Source organism: Acomys minous (genome assembly GCF_964271855.1).
Source record: "Acomys minous genome assembly, chromosome: 5".
NCBI classification, from domain to species: Eukaryota; Metazoa; Chordata; class Mammalia; order Rodentia; family Muridae; genus Acomys; species Acomys minous.
In genome coordinates this window covers 3,689,570-3,708,898 of record NC_140494.1, presented here as the reverse complement: position 1 = coordinate 3,708,898, position 19,329 = coordinate 3,689,570, and the positions used below count along the sequence as shown (strand labels likewise).

Genomic DNA, 19,329 nt, shown 5'->3' with positions numbered 1-19,329 from the left:
ACAGTGAGCAACCATACAGTGGGAGGGTTGGATTTCACATTTTAAGTGCACTATTCACTTACAAGATACATTTCCTAATTTATCAATTTAAATTGGTTTTAAGGTAGTCCGTTAGCCTGGCATGTATGACCTGTGGGTTGTGTTCTCCAGCTGTGCCATAAGTCGATGAGACACATGCCTTGCAATGCAAGCCACAGTCTTCACGCGCCTGCCCATCTCTGCACTCGAGTGTGTCGGCACATCCTCCTTCACCGGACACTGCAGGTGTATGCTGATGCCTGAGAGAGTCAGTGGTAGAAACCTGCATGGAGTCTGTTCCCTAGCACAAGATTCACTCTTCTCTACCTGGCTATCTCATGTTGCAGGTGTCCCGATAGGCTGCTTTCATTATTTTCCACAGGCATTGAATCTGTCTCCTATCCAGACCTTCCTTCCTAGACCTGTGATTCTCCCCTGGGGTATTTAACATTAATTATTTTAAGGAATTCAACTTTAAGGTGACCATGTGTCTCTGGGGTCTTCAGGCAGTTAATTCCTGCATGGGCCTATAGAGGTGCCCCTCAGAGTGGCTTTATGCATGGAGAGAAACCTATCTTTGCAAGTGTTTCTGCTCTTCCATTCTAGATTCTTCACTCCCTATGAAACCCACTGCATCTATGTACCATCCACTTCTAGATGGCTGCTAGTCTATTTATGAGCTTATTAGCAAGGCTGAGTGTGTCAGCTACCTTACAGGATTCCCTCAAAGACAAGTGAGATTCATTTCCCAGGTGGTTCTTTACCTCACCAACTTGACAGTCAAGAATTGCCATCACACTGGGTGATGGAGAATTACTTTAAAGAGGATAAAAATTACAGCCATGTAAATATCTACTTTATATTTGCTACATACACACATACGCCCCCCCCTTTAAAAAAACTGAATAGAAAAGAAAACCACCCAGAGGGCTTTACTTGAAAGTGTTATTTTCCTTTCATTACTGTCACTTATAAGATTTTAATGAAGGCTTACCGCTCTTCAAAAGAAAGGCACCAGCAGCATGAACTGTAATTATTTTATGTTCTTTGCTTATACAGTCATGACTTCCTGAGCCTGTGGTCGGCAGTTCTGGTGAACTTACATGAGACTAGTAGCCCCCTGGGCAGAAGGCTCATTTGTCCTCTTGCACAGTGGACTACTATTGAGAGAATTTTAGCATTATGTCCCAAAACACTCCTCAGCCTAAGGTGGCTATTAGAACCAGGGAGATTTAATAAAGAAGGACTTTGGCACTGGGGAGGTGGTTAATGCTATAAAGTGCTTGCCACTCAAGCTTGAGGACCTGAGTTTAGATCAGCAGCATTTATATAAAAAGCTGTGTGCACTGTTGTAGCTTTGTGAACCCAACCCTGGGGAGGTGAAGCCAGAAAGACACCTGGCTTGAGTCATTGGTGATCTTCTGATTCAGTTGGAGACCTGACTCAGAAGAATAATCTTGGGATTCAACTTAGGAACCAACAAGGTTGACTTCTAGCCCTCACATGCATATATTCACCACTCTAACGCACACTTAAATGCGTGCGCACATGGACACACACACACATACTGGTGTGGTGTGGTGCTTCAGAAAACTGTGGGTGTTTCCCCAGTTTTTCTCTCTGTTGCTGTCATCCTTGCCTTTCCCTTCCTCAACAATGGCATATCTGCTCCACTACAAGAGCCAAAGGGTCTTCCGGGTAAGATCTCCAGGGTAGAGATGTGTGAGACAGAGCTTAACGTTTGATGATGATCAACCCTCCATTCCTAGACAGCTGGATCTCTAAGCCCTGGCCATAGATGTGACTATTAATCACCAGTAACCAAATACCATCATTAGCAATTTCCTAAACCACTGTACAGAGAAAGGTCCTTGTCCTGGGCTGATGTACTTCAGGCTTTCATCAAAACCAAACCAAACCAAACCAACTAAACAGGCAAACAAAAAAACAATACTTTGAGAAGGTTCTTTGTAGTTCTCAGTGCAGGATTTTGCCCATCACATTTGCTGAGTAACTGATGGCCTAACATCAAATTTCTATTCTCCTGTCCACTGGTGTCATTATTAGAATTGTTAAATGATTTTAAAAGTATCATTAATTGCAGAAAAATAAAAAGATGCTTCTTCATGTGAAGAATTAACCTTATATTTGACCTATTTTGTTCCTAAACAAAATAGATTTGTCAGTTTTCTTTTTCTGAAGAAACTGAGATCTAAGAAAAATAGGTCTGTTGTAAGATTCTTTACTTATCACTCCTTTCTCGTCTAATAATGCCATTCTTATAAAACACCACCTCGGGCTACTGTTATTTTAATAAGAATTCATAGACTATAAAAAAAATCCTAAAATTATGTTTAACTCAGCAGCCCATAATACTCAATAATCTGGACCCCTTTTCACCTAGCATTTCACTGGCATTAATAAACACCTTTCATTCTTCTAAGAGCAAATCTTAAAGAGGTCACTAAAACATTGCTGTTTATATAAGCAGAAAGAAGAAATATAGTCTGGTCTATGACACCACCAACTCTGGATGACTTCAGAAAGCATTAAGCAGGTCAGTGGGTCACAGCACAGCCTCTCAGAACTTTGCTCATTTTCACACAGTGAAGCCGAGACATCCGTTGTAAGAGCCACAGTGTTCTGAATTGTTCCATTCTTTTTTTAATTAAACATTTTTTATTTTTACATATACATTGATATTATTACACATGTATACAATAAGCTACCTATAGCAAGAAGAACCATGACACAATCAGGAGTTGTATAAATATTACTTTCTTAGTGTTTTGGCTATTTGTATTTGACAGCCTTGAAGAAAACATCTTTGCTGTCTTGGTGTGTCTAAAATTCTGAATGTAAATCAATATCTATCACATCTCATCATTATCAACTTAAAACATCTATCTAGACCTAAAAACATCTTAACCCCTAAACAACTAAGCTTCATTGTAAAACTGAACTATCTGGTCTTCAACCCCATCAGAGACTTGAGAAGGAATAAAATTGATTACCTGAGTATACCAGGAGAACAGGTTAGCAGCTTCCCAAATGGGAAGACAACAGAGAGAATTTGCTACCTGAATAGTCACCCAAAACTCTCTATAATGTTGGAGCATCATCTTCAGCCTTCTGGCCCAATATATCTGACAAACATATTAGTGAGGCAGAAACTATTGAGGCCTAGCCTATGTTGGCAGAGTTTGGCCATCAAGTCTGCCTGCATCCAAGCTTGTCCTTTTTTAGGCAGAATTCTTTCTGTGGAAGAAACAAAGACATTTTGCCCAGTGGTTTATTTGCCATATTTGAAGCCATCGCCATAAGGAGATTCTTTGATGCTCATCATCCTCTGTGAGGTAGTCTGGGTGTTGCCAGAATTTATCCTATCTCAATGTCAGTGAACCTTTAAAACAATAAAAACATTTTAAATGCCATATTCTGTATGTCTCTGAATTTCACTGGTATAGAATTTTGTATATAGATGTAAAATAAGTTTAGTTTTAAATACAGTGGTACAGAATTCAAATGTAAGATTATTCTTCACACACACTAGATATATTTCTACTCTAACATGGGTATTGTACCCATAAAACTCAATTATAATACAAAGTTTGCTTCCAATACTTTGAAAGTGTTATTTTCAGGCTGTTTATGATAAATAAGTTAGACAAGTTAATTGTCAGTTGATCAAATCATGGTCATGTCAATTACTAGTCTATTTTTATCACAAGAATATACATCTTAGGTGCACTAGATATATATGATTGTATAGAAAGATAAAGCAAAATAGTTGTTCATTCTTTATGGACACCTGTCGTAAGCAAATGGGAAATCAGATCTGTTCAGTGCCAGGTGTTAGTCTTTTGAGCTGAATTCCATAACGTGATGGCAGGCACCACTTCACTCTTCTCTATTTCCCTCAATGTCTGAGGCAAAAGTCAGGAGAAAAGAGTCATAAGACTTATGTAAAGCGAAGGACTTCAGAATCTTCCTCCATAATTGTTATTAACACATTGAATATTTATATTTTATATTAACATATGGTCATTACATAATATGTTACATATGTATATAATATACAATAACTTATTCCATAGTCATATGTACATCACATACATATAACCTAGTCAACAGTATAGTTGTACTTTTACATATATAGCTGACCCCATATTATATTTATATTGTCTTATGTTTACAACTTTCCTTATCAGTTTTATATCCTGATTGCAGACTGGCTCTCCATAGCACATAGTCTAACGTACTTCAAATTGCATTCTCTCCTCCAAACATTTGTAAGTTTCATGTTTAGATGAAGCCCAGAGTTCCTGTTATGTTGTCCAAATCTGTTTATTACTGACAGCTCTAAAGATCCTTTTGGTCTCTCTGCTGTTATCTCCCTGCTCTGAGGCCAGCACCACTTCCTACAACATTAGTTGTATACAGGACATTTTCTAAAAAGCCACCTCTCAGATTACCCACCAGGAGATTCCTCCTCTCCATTGCAAACATGCTCTTACCCAGCTTTCAATTCCTTCGGGGCATTTGGGGAGTCCATTCCAGACCCCACTGGCAGCTGAGTTGTTTGTGTCTGGATGCATGTGTATCAGCAGTTCACTCCACCCTCAGACTGGCTGCTTCTCACACATACTCAGTTTCTGCACCCTGACTCCCAGCAGGCTTTGGGCAAGGGGTGAACGTTCGACAAATGCTCACTGTCTAGAATGAACTATGAGTAAATGAGCCAGTCATATTGAACCTGTATTTACCTACAGAAGGGGTTGAAGAAAGGATCCTTAATTTAAAAAATTCTTGAATCTGCACTTAGAGGGTTAACAGGATCCAAAGCCTGGATCTGGCTGTGGACCGGCTAAGGTTCTTTCAATATTTTCCAACAATTACACTTTATCTTGCTCCAGCGGCTTAAACTGCTTTAAATGTTAATTTTGAAAAGGAGTCTTCTGGTCAGCCAAGAAAATGATGAGCAAATGTTTCCCATAGCATTAAAGCCATTACAAAGTATTTGTCAGAGCCTCTGTGCTGGCATGGTGGGGCACTGACAAACACAGAGAGCCTGGTTTGTATGGTGTGCAGCCCACTCTGAGAGACTGGGCCATTTGACAGCTAATTAGCAACATCAGCTCATAGCAAGTGTCCATGCCAAAATCATTTCCAACAAAACTTGATGGAAAGCTCCCACTCTTGGAAGCTGAAGTTTGTAAATAGCCCTATCACTGAGGGCTTTAGCGGGAAAGTGGAGAGACAGAAGCCATCACACACAGGAAGCCTGGTACTGAGTGCCTGGTGTGGAAGAATGCAAATGTGCAATGCAAACATCAATGAATAAATAATTCTAACCACGCAATTAACGGGCCTGAATTCATGTCCAAGACCTGCTGTGTGATCTTCGTGTCCTGCAGCTTTCTGAGCCCAGTGAGATAGGCTGAGCTGAAAATATGCATGCAAAAGCACCATGCATATTGTCTGATATTCTCAGGCAAACATTACTCTTATGAATTTTCCCCCAAATTCTCCACTAGAACACAAAATTAGGCAATAAGGTGGGGGGGGGGGTGCTGAAGTCAAACACATTTAGAAAAAGTTTGCACACAGTAAGTTTCTATGTTAACTTAGGTTTGCGTATGAATAGTTCTAAGGAAATTCACATCAACTAAGCAAACCAGTAAATATTTAACTTATTGAAAATGGCATTTTATTTCTTTTTCTGTTTCTTTATGTAACCACTTCTCATTTTTGAATTTTAATTATTAATATTTAACAGAAGAGATGTACAGTGGAATATGCTGGGAAATTGTGGGGGTTTTTTCTTACAATTATGTTTATATCTAGTTAGAAGTTACCTAATGGGTGTGTGTAATGAATGTTTAATAAATTCAAGACCACTCTGCATTCATGGTATGCTTTATACTTGCTTAAGCCAGAAGAGGAAACGTAAAGGCTATAGCCTGGAGAAGGAGTGGCCACGTGAGGAGATAGGGCCTGGTGGACGGTCTAAGCTTGGCAGACAGTGTGGATGCCAGACACTGAGAACCTTGACACCAGTGAAGTTGAAGCAAAGCATCTCTTGGTGTTATTAGAGTCGAGGGGAGTCTCTTTTCCTTCTTGCGTGTCTGATGCTCTTTACATCTTCTTCACGCCTTCTTAAACAGGTTCTCAAATTAATTGTAAGTTGATCACACTCTAACGAGAGACTCTGACTAAGGAGAGTGGCATTAACATTTGTGACAAGCCAGCATCCTACATAGGACACTACATGTCTTCCAGAACAGCTCAGATGGCTCCAAGAGCCTGGGCTTTTTTTGAACAAGGTGAATAATGCAAGCTGGAAGAATTTGATCTTGCATTTTTCCATGACTAACTGGTGAGCAGATTTTCTTTCATTATAATAATTTATCACTTACAAGATACCAGAGCTACACAGAGATTGTTGAATAATAGATGAAATTGTGCTGAACCAAGTTTCTGCCCTAAGGAGTTTGCCATGTAGAGGCGTAAGTGGAATTATGTTGGACAAGCGGAACACCATCCAGCTGCTTGTCAGACAAGACAGGGTGAGATTTCTGGTGTGTGTGTGTGTGTGTGTGTGTGTGTGTGTGTGTGTGTGTGTGTGTGTGTTAGAAAGAGAGAATGACAATGAAAGCGATCACAAAAACACATATAAATGCAAAACCTGGATATATGGGGTATAATGGCAAAAATATAAGACGAAAAATAGAGAAATTGGAGATTTACTTACCACCCTGTATATAGTAGCGAACTGTGTTCTACCAATCACGCTCACACTGAAGGCGACAGTGTGACACACCTAGTAGGCTTGGAATGGATTCAGAAAGTGCTAAGGACAATCTATTTTCTCAAGACACAACCCTCTCTCTGTTTAGGAGTCTCCAATACCATTGAGTCCATACATTCACCAGTGAATGTAAACAGCAGAATCCTACCAGCAGATGACGTAGCAGTACTTGGTGGAAATGGAACACTGGCTAGAAGTAAAGGTGCATTTTCAGGAGAAAGTAAGACGATAAGGTAGTCAGATGTGAAGTAACACTATCTCTGTCAGTTCCTCAGGGCAAAAGGGGGAGCAGCCTGAAATCACTTCTCACTGCTTAAATCCTCCCCCTTGGTATGGTCACCCCCAGCAGGCTCAGAAGGATCTCACCCCAACTTGGCTTACTACATCCATGAAGAACAGAAGGGCTGTGAGCTCCCTAAAATCAGGCTTCTTTCCAGACTCTAAAACCCAGTTGAGAAACTGAGGCGTCTGCTTTGGAATCAATACAAAAGATGTGCTCCATCAGTAAAGGTCTTGTCAGCAACCAGGACAGCTGAGTTCCATCCTCAGAATCCATGTTAAAAAGCAGTCTGGGCAGGTGGTGGGTGCTTGTCACTCAGAGCTGGAGGAGGAAGGGGTTAGAGGTGAGCCCCTGTGGCTCACTGGCCACCCAGCCTAGCATATTTGGTGTGTTTCGGGCCAGTGTAAGACCCGGTGTAAAAAAACAAAGTGGATGATTTGAGTGATGACCCCTCAGGTTGCCCTCTGAGCTGCACACATGTGGAAACACATGCATATTTGCTCAAACACACATGGGCACATACATATAAAAATAGGGGATATTGATTTTTATAACAACTTTATTAAGATAATGTTTGTGCACATATAAGGTACATACCTGATGTTTCTTATAAACATTTAAGTTGTAAAATTATTACTACATTCAGTAGATTGACATATTCACCTCCACACATGGTTCCCATATTCTTTATGGGGAGAACACTTTAGAAACACTATCTCAGCAAAGACCATGTATACAGCACAGTGTTGCCAATGTATAACATAGATAACCACACTCACCTATCTGATAGTAAATATACTGCTGCCTTCAGCCAGCAGGTTTACCCTCCTCTGCCCTCAGCGCCTAGTAAAGGCCTCTCTAGTCTCTGTTTTATCATCGGTGTCATTATTTCACCCATTTATGAGATCACTAAATAAAAGACTACAACCAAATCAGAAACTTCACCAAAGCACATGGGCTGTCTGTTAACTACTTTAGTTTCTGTGCTACTGGCTGTTTGGGAACCAAGCGTCACCAGACAGGTGGGTATGTCCCACATGGAGAGAACCCATGAAGTAAGGGTATGAGACTGGAGACTGACGTTTTATTTATATGCGTTGTTTTTTAATTGGGCCATGTGACTAGGCTCCAAATTATAGAACACAAGTTTGGGTTTTAAAATCACCATGAACACGTCACGTGAGAAGAAACAACATTACGAAGCAACCTTCAAAATATGAGACTATTATCTTCAGCCTATCGCTCCCATACATAACTAGAATTGAATTCCTGGTACTAACAGTTGATCTCGACTCGCTCATTTATTATGCGCTCCTTAGGTAGCGAGAACACAAATTTAAAAAGGAAAATGAAGCCGTAACATCTAAAAGCTCTTGTGGAGCTGATGTCTCAAGCGTTACGTAGACGGTCTCTCAGCTACTTTCACCTGGAAAATAGCTGAAGACATTGAAGATGGATGAAGACCAGTTACTAGCCTCAGATCTGAGATAAGCATCAGAGGGATGCTTCAAACAGGTTGTCTGTCCGGCCCCGGCCCACACGTTGACACCTTTGAAATCTGCCTCCAGCTCCATCTAGGCCCTTTCCTTAGGATCATTTTTCTGAGTTCAGAGCTGTGGAAGGAGCTGTCGCAACACGTAGCTCACTGGGTGATGAGAAGGACGCCTTCCAAGCTGAACACCTTCTAAGCTTTAGAGATAAGCAAATACGGGTGGAACTCAGGAAGCCCTCGGTCCAATGATAGCCCAGCCATAAGTGATGACAGAGTGGCAAAAATCAATGGAGACCAAGCCACGCACCCAGAAACCATCATGATTTTATTGACCAGTGATTCACTCTCTTCCAAGTTATTGATGATTTAAAAAATGGCTACCACCCTTCCCTTAAAAATGGTCCAGAATTCAAAGCATGAGAAACTTTTATTTTGGAGCAAAACATATATGGTGGTGACAACAAAATGTATCAATGTAGATTATGAGATTATACAGTCAATTAAAATATATAAACATTGTGTTGAACTATGTTTAAAAGATTTTAAGATAAATAACTTCACATCATTTTGGGTTAAGTTTTATAACTAAAGAGTTTTGTAAATCACACCAAGTGCTCAATTTTAAAAATGTGAACATGAGACTATGGACATACAATTCTGCTTAACATTCTGTGCCTGAGGCTCACAGAAAGCCACAGTATGACCCACATCTTTTTAAAAATTCACTTTACATCCCAATTGTAACCTCCTCCTTTTTCTCCTCCTGGTCCTACCCTCCCTCTCTCTTCCCCACTTCCCCTACTTGTCAGACAAGGGGATCCCCAACAACACAATCCACTTCAGCACAACATGCTGCATCAGGACTGAGTGCATCCTCTCCCACTGAGGCCAGGCAAAGCAGCCCCACCAGAGGCAAGTTATCAAAAAGCAGGCAACACATTCCATTGCAGAAACAGTCCCTGCTTCCTTTACTAGGGAACCCACATGAGAACTAGGCTGTCCATTGGCTACCTATGTGTAGAGGGTATAGGTCCAGTCTATGCATGGTGCTTGCTTGGTGCCTCAGTCTCCTTGTGCCCCTCTAGGTTCAGGTTAGTTGACTCTGTTGATCTTCTTGTGGAGATGCTGACCCCTCTGGGTCCTTCTATCTTTCCCCCTACTTTCCTACAAGGCTCCCCACACTCTGCCTAATATTCAGCTGTGAGTCTCAGCATCTGTTTCCATTTGATTCTGGGTGGAGACTCTCAGAGAACAACTATCCTAGGCTTCCATCTTCAAACATAGCAGAGTATCATTATTCACGTCAAGGGTTGGCTCTCTCCCATGGGGTGGGTCTCATGTTGAGCCAAGCATTGGTTGGACATTCCCTCAGTCTCTACTCTATCTTTATTCCTGCACATCTTGTAAGCAGGGTAAATTTTGGGTAGAAGTTCTTGTAGGTATTTTACTCTGGTTTCTCTTTAGATTGTATATATCTTTTGCCTTGTAGGATCCATATCTTTGACCCCTAGACTTTCTAGCTCTTTACTGCCAATCTTGTTTTGTTTTCCCAGTGTATCATTCAAATTTGTTATTAATTAATTTGAATTGCATACATAAATAGAAAATTCCTAGATATTTTCATACATGTTTCAGAGTTGTGAATATCTAGCCACACTGGGCATTTTTTTAATCCCAAAGGACTCTAGATAGAAAGCCTACATTTCTCTCCAGACACAAAGCTGATCCATGAATACCGTTGGGCTCTCATACCTTCAAAAATGCGTTACTCTACACTTTGTGAATTAGGGCCTCAGTGAAGCTTCCAAGTGCAGCTAACCACTTGTGTTTCTGCTTATTTCAATTCTGTTCTTAATGGCCTCCACCTATTTCTATGTGTTTCTCAAATAATGTAGGAGTCCTGTTTTTCATTTTTCCCTTGTAAATGCCTTTTCTCTATAATTTACTATGTTCTAATTATTAAAACCAAGATATTCTAGAGGCTTATGCCACTGAGAAGAGGTGTCCTGGGATGAGAATTGACCTATCAGAAGTTCCCCAGGACAGATGATGAAGAAGAGCATCCTGGCAGGCAGAGCAGGAGAGATGGAGACTCACCAAGGGAACAACACACATACAGAAAGTAGAATATAGATAAGCATGTAAGAAATACAATAGCAATGAAGCTATGCCTTATATGTCAGGCCAAAAAAAGTGTCTGGAACTTACCAGAATATTCTACCAGTGATGAGTGTACCATTAATCAGCTTTGCCCTCTAAAAGTAGTTTCTTCCAACAAAAGATAACCTTAGCAGCTCCCTAGAAGGAGCCCATTTTGCAAACCACCTGGTTTGCCTCTAGAATATCTTGGTTTTAATAATTAGAACATACTAAATTGTAGGGGAAAAGGCATTTACAAGGGAAAAATGAAAAACAGGACTCCTACATTATTTGACATACACATAGAAATATGAGAAACACATAGAAATAGGTGGAGGCCACTAGGAACAGAATTGAAATAAGTAGAAACATGAGGGGTTTAGCCTCCTATTGGGACTTTGCCCAGAGTTGGCTCCATACACCACCTATCCCCAAGGACCTGGGGAAGAGTCTCTGAGAATCACTCTTTGGGACTGAGAACAATCATCCTAGTAACACAGGCCTCATTGTGAGCATACAAAGAAAACCAGAGCCTCCGAGACAGCTTGGCTTGGAGTACTGATCTCAGAGGCACGGAGAATTCTGAAGTGTAACCACTCTCTGGGAGTATAAATGTTAAAAAGAGATGAGCCAGTCATTTCTGAGCAACATTGACACCGCCTCCCACCCCACCCCCAACACACACACCTACAGAAGTGAGCACACTGTGGTCAGCTGGCTTCCCAACCTGGTACCAACACTGCTTATTCCTCTCTAGTGCCTCTCGGCCTGCCCACCAGGGTTATTTCACATTCAGTGACTTTCTGCCCGAACCGAAGCTCCCAACATAATTAAATCCTCATGATTCTAGTTTTTGAAACTGTCTTCCTGATTTCTTTCCCTTATGTCTGCACTCTTCTGAAATGCTTGAAGCCATCCTTAAAGCCAGCCACCCTCTTTGCCGTCTGCTCCTGGGAGCTATGATGAGAGAAGTGAACGTATCCCCCCTTTCCTCACCAACGCTGTTCACCCTGTTGGTTACTAGCAGTCCCTAGGCAAGCCGAACATTTGACACAGCTAAACATTTCCTATTGTCCTGTGCCAAGCAGGGGAGTGTGAGAGCAGAGGGATATCGGTTATTTCTAGGGCTTCTGTTTGGGTTAAATGCACTGACACAGTGCTAAGTGACCAGTGTGTCACCTCAGTCATGGTGAACCTTTGGAAGCATCCTTTCTTCTTCAGGGCAAAGGGTTTGTCTGGTCCCATGTTCTCTGAAAAGGATGCTCAGAGCCTTCTCATTTCTCTGGAGCAGGCATGGAGGATAACAGTACCAGAGCCATCCAACCATGACAAAGGGTTGAATGAGAATCCTTTGACACTTGAGCTTCTTGACATCAGCGCAGTTTTGAAGTGAATGCAAAGAGAGGAGGCAACAGAGGTTCTGTTCACCTCCAACCACCAGCTGAAAAGAAAAGCGGTGCTTTAAAAAGAGGAAAAACAAGAAGGGGAGACCGCCATTCCCAGTGGAGCAGTCAAGTTTGAGATTCATGAATCGCATTCCTGATTCATTCCTCCCTTGTCTCCCCTTATCTGAAAACAACTCTAAGATCTCTCAGCACAGGGAACAAGCTTCAGTCTCTTGATCTCACTAAAGCCTCTGAAAACCCAGAATCTGCATTTCTTTTATATAAATAGTCCCTAAACATTACCACCCACAAGGAGCATTGAGAGGGATTTAATTTTTCAGTATTAGGGGGTTTAGAGAGGAAAAGTTAGAAGTTAGAGGCACCTAAAGAGAAGTCAGTCATTTTTGAGTTTTTTTCTCCTTTATTAATTTATTCTTGTTACATCTCAATGGTTATCCCATCCCTTGTATCCTCCCATTCTTCCCTCCCTCCCATTTTCCCCTTATTCCCCTCCCCTATGACTGTTCCTGAGTTTTAAAGCCAATTTTATAGAAAATATGAGGCTTCCCTTCTGCTGGGGACTCAGAGTGGAGGAAAAGAAGGTAATGAAGTCCGTTAGTGTGCCAAACATAAGCAGATACTAGGAGGCACCTTCTGCAGACATCAGCTGAGTCTCTACATGATGGTTCTGTAGTCTGAAGAACTCTCTCTACTAAATCAAGCAGAAAATTATTTAGCAGGAATAGGCAACAAACAATGATGTTAGTGGGCTAAGAGCTGCCATTTCTGTCTCCCACTCTCCCTCTGCTCTTCCCTCACTCTCCCTTCCTTATCTTTTTTGCATATGCACAGAAACAAAGAAACATCAACACGCACGCATACACACAATATACTAATATGTATATACATACATGCATATATACATACATGTATTCATACATATAAACACAACTTCATATTCAATTTTTCATATCTCAGGATGGATGCTAAGTTTCTTCACAATTATGATGGCTTGATTGCTTTGAATATTCTATTTTGAACCTTTTCAAATGTCTTGATAAAATAGTCAGTGCAGACCTGGGTCATCAAGAAATGACCAAACAAGCAGAGAACCCATCACACACAAAGAGTTAGAACTAACATTTTCATGCTAACCATGCAGATCCATGACCCTCACAGCTGATCTTCGATGCATTTTGAAAGTGTACACATGCCTCACTACAAAACCAAGTAACAATATAAATGTCATAACGGATTTGCATAGAACCACTCTCTATCAGAAATCTAACCTGGTGATGATCACTACTCCTGTTGAGACAGTGACTTTCAAATCTATTTCCATTTGTAAAAAAGTTTTATCCAACAGTAGCCCAAAAGTTATATATTTGTGATAAAACTCAGTCCTCCAGTTTTTCAGAGGTATGAAGCATCACCAATTGCTTTTTGCCAAAGACACATCTAGAAGATTCTAAGTGGTTCCAGGCTTCCAAGGAGCCCTATTAATATATTAGCATCTTCATTCCAGAAACTGTTGAGCTTTAGGGTTGGGGTGGCTTACAGGAAAGTAATTGTCTAAGGCAGATTAATTTTACATCCACCTTATCTGTAAACAAGAAACAAGGTGAGATGCTTGTGTAGCAGAAATGAGTACACAATAGTTATATTAATATTAACCAAAAACAAAACAATAATCTTTTGAGTGACCCAACACAAAAAATTTGGAATTGTCCATTGTATTTGAATATACTTTTACAGACTTTTTTTGCGGGGAGATAGGGAATGAATTCTTCCACAAAGAAGATGTTCTGGTTAATTTAAGTTATAATTAAGGACAACCTTAGCTTATATACTGATTTCATTACATTGTATTTTACTTCTGTCTATTGTTTCACATCTTAATAAGTTAATAAAGGATGCTTTTATGTATTCCTTTACACTGCGTATAAACTCAATTTTTTAATGGAAATCACATTGTACAACATAGGGTTTTTTTTCTAGAATGAGAGCATTGTCCAGCTTATATTAAAGTCTCAAGAAGCTAGAAATCCATTACTTTTTTAGGAACACTCTCACTTTTCCTGTGTTTTTTGCAGGTAGATTCAATTCTAGCCATATTCAAAATATTAAAGTCCAGAGCAAGTTTGAACCATTCCGTGAGGGAGGAAAAAGAGTGACTTTCTGGAGTCTCAGCACGTCTGCAACCATAACAAGTGCTCAGTGTTACCATCCCCACTCACGTGGGCCCTCTCACACAAGGGCTTTGTTGCTTGCTTGAAGTGAGCTGAGACCTCTGGACATATTTTAGCAAAATACTTTCCTTGAAAGCACCAGGACCTGAATTAAATCCCCAAACCCTAGGTGAAAAAAAAAAGTATGTAGCAAAACAGAAGATGGTGCTGCAATCTTCCGATCCCAAAACCAGCAAGGAAGATAAGGGCAGATCCCTGGGAATCAGTGGTCAGCCAGCTTAGTCCACTTGAGAAGTTCTAGGCCAGGGGGAAATCTCTATAAGAAAAAAAAATAACATAAACACGCGCGCGCACACACACACACACACACACACACACACTCACACACATGCGTATATGTGTACTAACAAAGACATAAGCACACACAAAGAAGTGTGAACTGAGCCATTGCTAAACCTCCTCTCAACTTCTCTAAGTTTCTTCTTAACTCTAAGACTTGGGAATTCTCTAGCAAGTTTCCAGGGTTTATTTACCAGGGTTTATCTGTGACTTGTGTTTCTTGTTGTTGGGTTCTAGGTCTCCAAACCCACATCCTCCAGTTTTTATAGGTAATTCTTTACCCACTGAGCCACCTCACCCCCTTGCTCATGTGCACAAGTTTTGTATGAACAAAAATCTTCAATTTCTGGATAAAGTCCGAGAAGCATTGTCTGATATCATAAAACTAAGGCTCATTTAGTTTTGCTAGAAGTCACCAAGTCCACAGTCTTTGCTATTCTGCCCTTCCACTGGCCACAGCTAAGTATCTAGACGTCAGGGGTGCATTGTTTGCCTAGGAGAGGTTTTCTCCACCTTCTCACATGTATTTCATGATGCTCCTACTTTGGGTATTGTTGATTCTAGTCGATGGAAGAATTATATTTTTTAAGAACGTCATACATAACTTCATACATGAGCACTGAAACTTCGTCCTTCATGCCCCTCCCACCCCTTGTCAACTCCTGTGATGCCACTCCTTTCCACATTCATGACCTCTTCTTTAATTACTATTCACACACACACACACACACACACACACACACACACACACACACACACACACACACAGCCTAATGAGTCCATCTCACATTACTTGTATGTATTTGTGTCTATGTGTCCAGAGATAATTACTTGGGATTAGACAACCCATGTGGAAGCTTAGCCCTGTAGGAAACTGAATATTTCTCTCTCAGCAGCCATTGACCACTTATTGCTCTTTACCTAGGGATGGGATCTTTTGGATTGGCATTGGCATGTCAACTTGTATTGTCATTATGCAGGCCTCTTCAGGCAATTATATTGCTGCAATCGGTGCAGTTTCAACATCATGTCTAGAAGACATTATCTGGCAGCAGGTGCCATGACTCCCTCTTTTGGCTCTCCTCTCCCGAAATATTCCCTGAGCCTTGAATGCAGTGCTTGAATGGAGGATATATCATTTGGGAGTGGGTAACTCACTCCCTGCATTTTGTCCAGTTTATAGATCTTGATAACTGTGTCCATCTATTGCAAAAAGAAGCTTTTTTGATGACAGGTGAAAGCAACATTTATCTGTGTGTCTAAGGATAAGTATTTAGAATATAGTCATAAATATGTGGTGTTTATGTTTTCAATTTGTGTTTTCCCAGGAAGCTTTCTATATGTTTATTTTTCATTTGCGTGTGTTTGGTGAGATATTGGTTAAAGTTTTCAAACCATTTACTAGTTGTTTTCTTATGGTCAAATTTATGTTCCTCCTATATTTTGGATAACATCTCTTTATCTAATATCTGTTTTGCAAGTATTTTCTTTTGGGCTATAGAAGAATTTATCATTTTCTTGATATCACATTAACTTTCCCAGAGCATAAGGTTTTAATTATGGTAGAGTCCAGCTTATGAGTAATATTTCATACTTTTAACGTATCTAAAAAGTCATCACTATAGCCAAGACTATCTAGATTTTCTCCTGTATCATCTTGTAGGGGTTTTATATTTTCACATTCTAGATTTTGGATTCATTTGCAGTTGTTTTTATGAATTTACAATATCTCTGTGTAGAGTCACTGTATCTGTGCCCATGTCTTTCTTCCACCACACTTGCCTAAGATCAGTTGACTGTATCTGTGCATGACTATTTCTAGACCCTCTGATTTGTTCCCTGGGCCTAGCATGATACTGTGCCAATACCACACTGCCTTGGTTACTGTTGCTTTAGCATCAGTATTCAAGTTGAGTAGCATGCATCTTCTGAACTTTTTTTTCTTCAATGCCACATTGGCTAGTCTGGGTTTTATGACTCTTCACATGAGCTGTAGACTTCACCAACTTACTAGGACTTTGATTGTGATTGTGTTGAATCTAGAGATCAAGTCAAGAAGAAATAACATCTTAGCAATATTGTGTCTTCCTGCCTGCAGATATAGAACATCTATCTTTCATCCATGTAGTTCTTTCGCATTTTATCAGTTTTCTAGTTTTCCTTGTATCGTTTTGTTAGATTTATACACAAGTATTTCACTTTGAAGGGTGCCCTGTGCTCCTTTCGGGCTTCATTTTTCATCATAGAAAGTCTTTTTCTTTCTTTGGGCCTATGTGATTTTATCTCCAAAACATCGCTATATATATATTGCAGAAGGCTGTTGCAATGACCAAATCATAAATCAAATTTGAAAGCACTTTATAAAATGCAAAGCTCTATGGAGGCTCACAATCATATTTATATTAAAGGCCCTGTCAGTACATAGAATTCTTTGACCATTTGTAAGATGCTGATAACTATGTTTCTATCTTATTGTGTGGGATTTTTCACAAATCTCCTGAGAGGCAAAATTTTGGAGGCATTTACTGTCAAAACGGCCTCTATGGAAGAAAGCTTCATCAAATGTTATCTGTGACGTGACTGACAGTTTGTTATAATCCTGGGTAAGTGTTCACTCTTTTGTCAGAACACAACTAGACAATCACTTTATGATGATAGACGGAATCCCACAGCAACCTGGGAAAATGATGCTGCTCATAGAAAGTGCACAGTGGAGGACTTGGTAGCTTGCTTAGTGACAGCGCACTTGCCGCGCATGCGCAAGGCCCTGGATTAAATACTGAGGAAAGGGGAGGGAAGGAGAGAGAAAGGGATAGAGCATAACAATAAGAATGTCTAAAAATTCACAAGGAATTGCGATATTGACTATATAAAATACTTCTAATACACTTAATCCTTGGTGTAAATACAGTTGTAATGAATTTCTATCATTCAGTCTGACAATGCTCCCTCTAAGAGGCAAAATCCATCTAACAAAAATCCCCACCACCAGGAATAAGAAGCCCTCTTTTTAATTGTTGATCTGTCTGTTGTCCTGTCTGGGAGACTCCCAAAACACATAGCCTATTGCTGTTGCCACTTGTTACACCTCTACCCCGAGGTGAAATGTAAGTCCATATTGCTGAAGACACCATGCACCTCGTAAAGGAACCCAGATGCCCCTGAGGCAAACCACACTGCATGCCTTCTCTATGAGAACTAGCTTTCATGGTACCAGAAGGCACCATGCAACCAACAGTCCTACCCAGATGTAAAGTCTATGAAGTGCATCAGTGAACAGCGTGGGATAATTACCCTAAAGGTTCAGTAATGGCAAGTCCACCTTGGTGGTGACCAATAGCTCTCTAAGTGGACTTATCACCTACTCAATAAGAGTGAAACTATGCCTGATACTGGACACCTGGCTAATTACTCAGCACTAAAGCATTCGTGGCTATTAAAGAGAGTCTACAATCGCTACTTTACTAACCCAGCACACTCCATAACAAAAATCTACAAACGCTTGTACTAATAACCACAGATAAGTGGAGTTCCCACCTATGATAAAGGAAACTTCTCTTTGCACTACAGAAAACCACAACCAATCAAAACCCAGAAATGTAGATCCCACTCCCAGTGGATACATCTACAGAACATTCCCACACCTAAGGTTCTCGGAACATTGTGGAAAAGGAGATGGAAAGATTGTAATAGCAGGAAGATAAGAGAGTTTACAATGAGGTTGTGTCTCCTAGTAATGTCAGATGTTGCATCCATAAAGATTCACCAACATGGCTGCCTACACCTTCCAAACAAGTAGGACACCAATAGACGTGCCAAATTGGACCATGAAAAGCACACCAACTGATTACCTAATATCAAGTGGTCATCCCTGAAAACATACATATAAATAATATTATACAGATTGAGCAGGTTACATTTAGGAATATAAATATATATGAACAATTAATGAGAAAAGAGGCCACTAATTTGAGAGAAAGTGTGGAGAGGTATATGGGAGGCTTTGGAGGAAGGAAAGGGAAGGAAGAAATATTGTAATTCTATTATTATCTCAAAAATGTTTTAAAATAAAAAAGAATGTATTATGGGTTGGTTACCTATGTAAGTATAACTAAGCAACAATCTCAACAGAGAAGGTGAAGTTCTTGAAGTACATGAACATAGCTACATAATTTAATTAATGATAGTCAATATGATGAATATGTTTCCTTCTAAGGCAAAGCCGTTGGAAAGGTTAAGAACAAGAGAAATGGAAGCAGCCTGTAGAAATTCCCGTCTACAGCAGGGTGGAGGGTTGGACTGCAAAGCCCCTCTGGGCAATTTTAATTCAAGCTTTAAGAAATCATTGGCTATCCAGGTGATGTGTTAGTCCCTGGGGAAGACAATTTCTCCAGACCTCAGGATTCCTTAGTGTGGTTGAGGCCCCATGAGTGCTCCCCTATCCACATTTGGAAACTGCATGCATGTGGATGTACAAACACAGACATGTCAACATATGACTGAGCTCAGAAGCAGTCATCATATACACATGAGTGTACATGTTCAGAACTAGAATTTACATTGATTGATTGATTCGGTAGTTGACTGACTGTGTGTTTGTGTGTGTATGTGTGTATGTGTGTGTGTGTGTGTGTGTGCACGTGCACCATTGCATACATACAGAAGTCAGAGAATAA

At 40.3% G+C, this 19,329-nt stretch overlaps 2 protein-coding genes across 6 annotated transcripts in view; one reads left to right on the top strand and one right to left on the bottom strand.

Annotated features, from left to right (window-relative positions):
* ADARB2 (adenosine deaminase RNA specific B2 (inactive)) overlaps positions 1–19,329 on the top strand; it is a 542,249-nt gene that overhangs the window by 128,021 nt on the left and 394,899 nt on the right. The window lies entirely within an intron of this gene.
* Positions 11,380–19,329, bottom strand: part of LOC311597791 (uncharacterized protein) — an 80,556-nt gene continuing 72,606 nt past the window's right edge. The window contains exon 4 of the mRNA XM_084782149.1: positions 11,380–12,181. Within this exon, the coding sequence (XP_084638275.1) occupies positions 12,004–12,181 (178 nt within the window). The 3' untranslated portion in view covers positions 11,380–12,003. The remainder of the gene's footprint in view (positions 12,182–19,329) is intronic.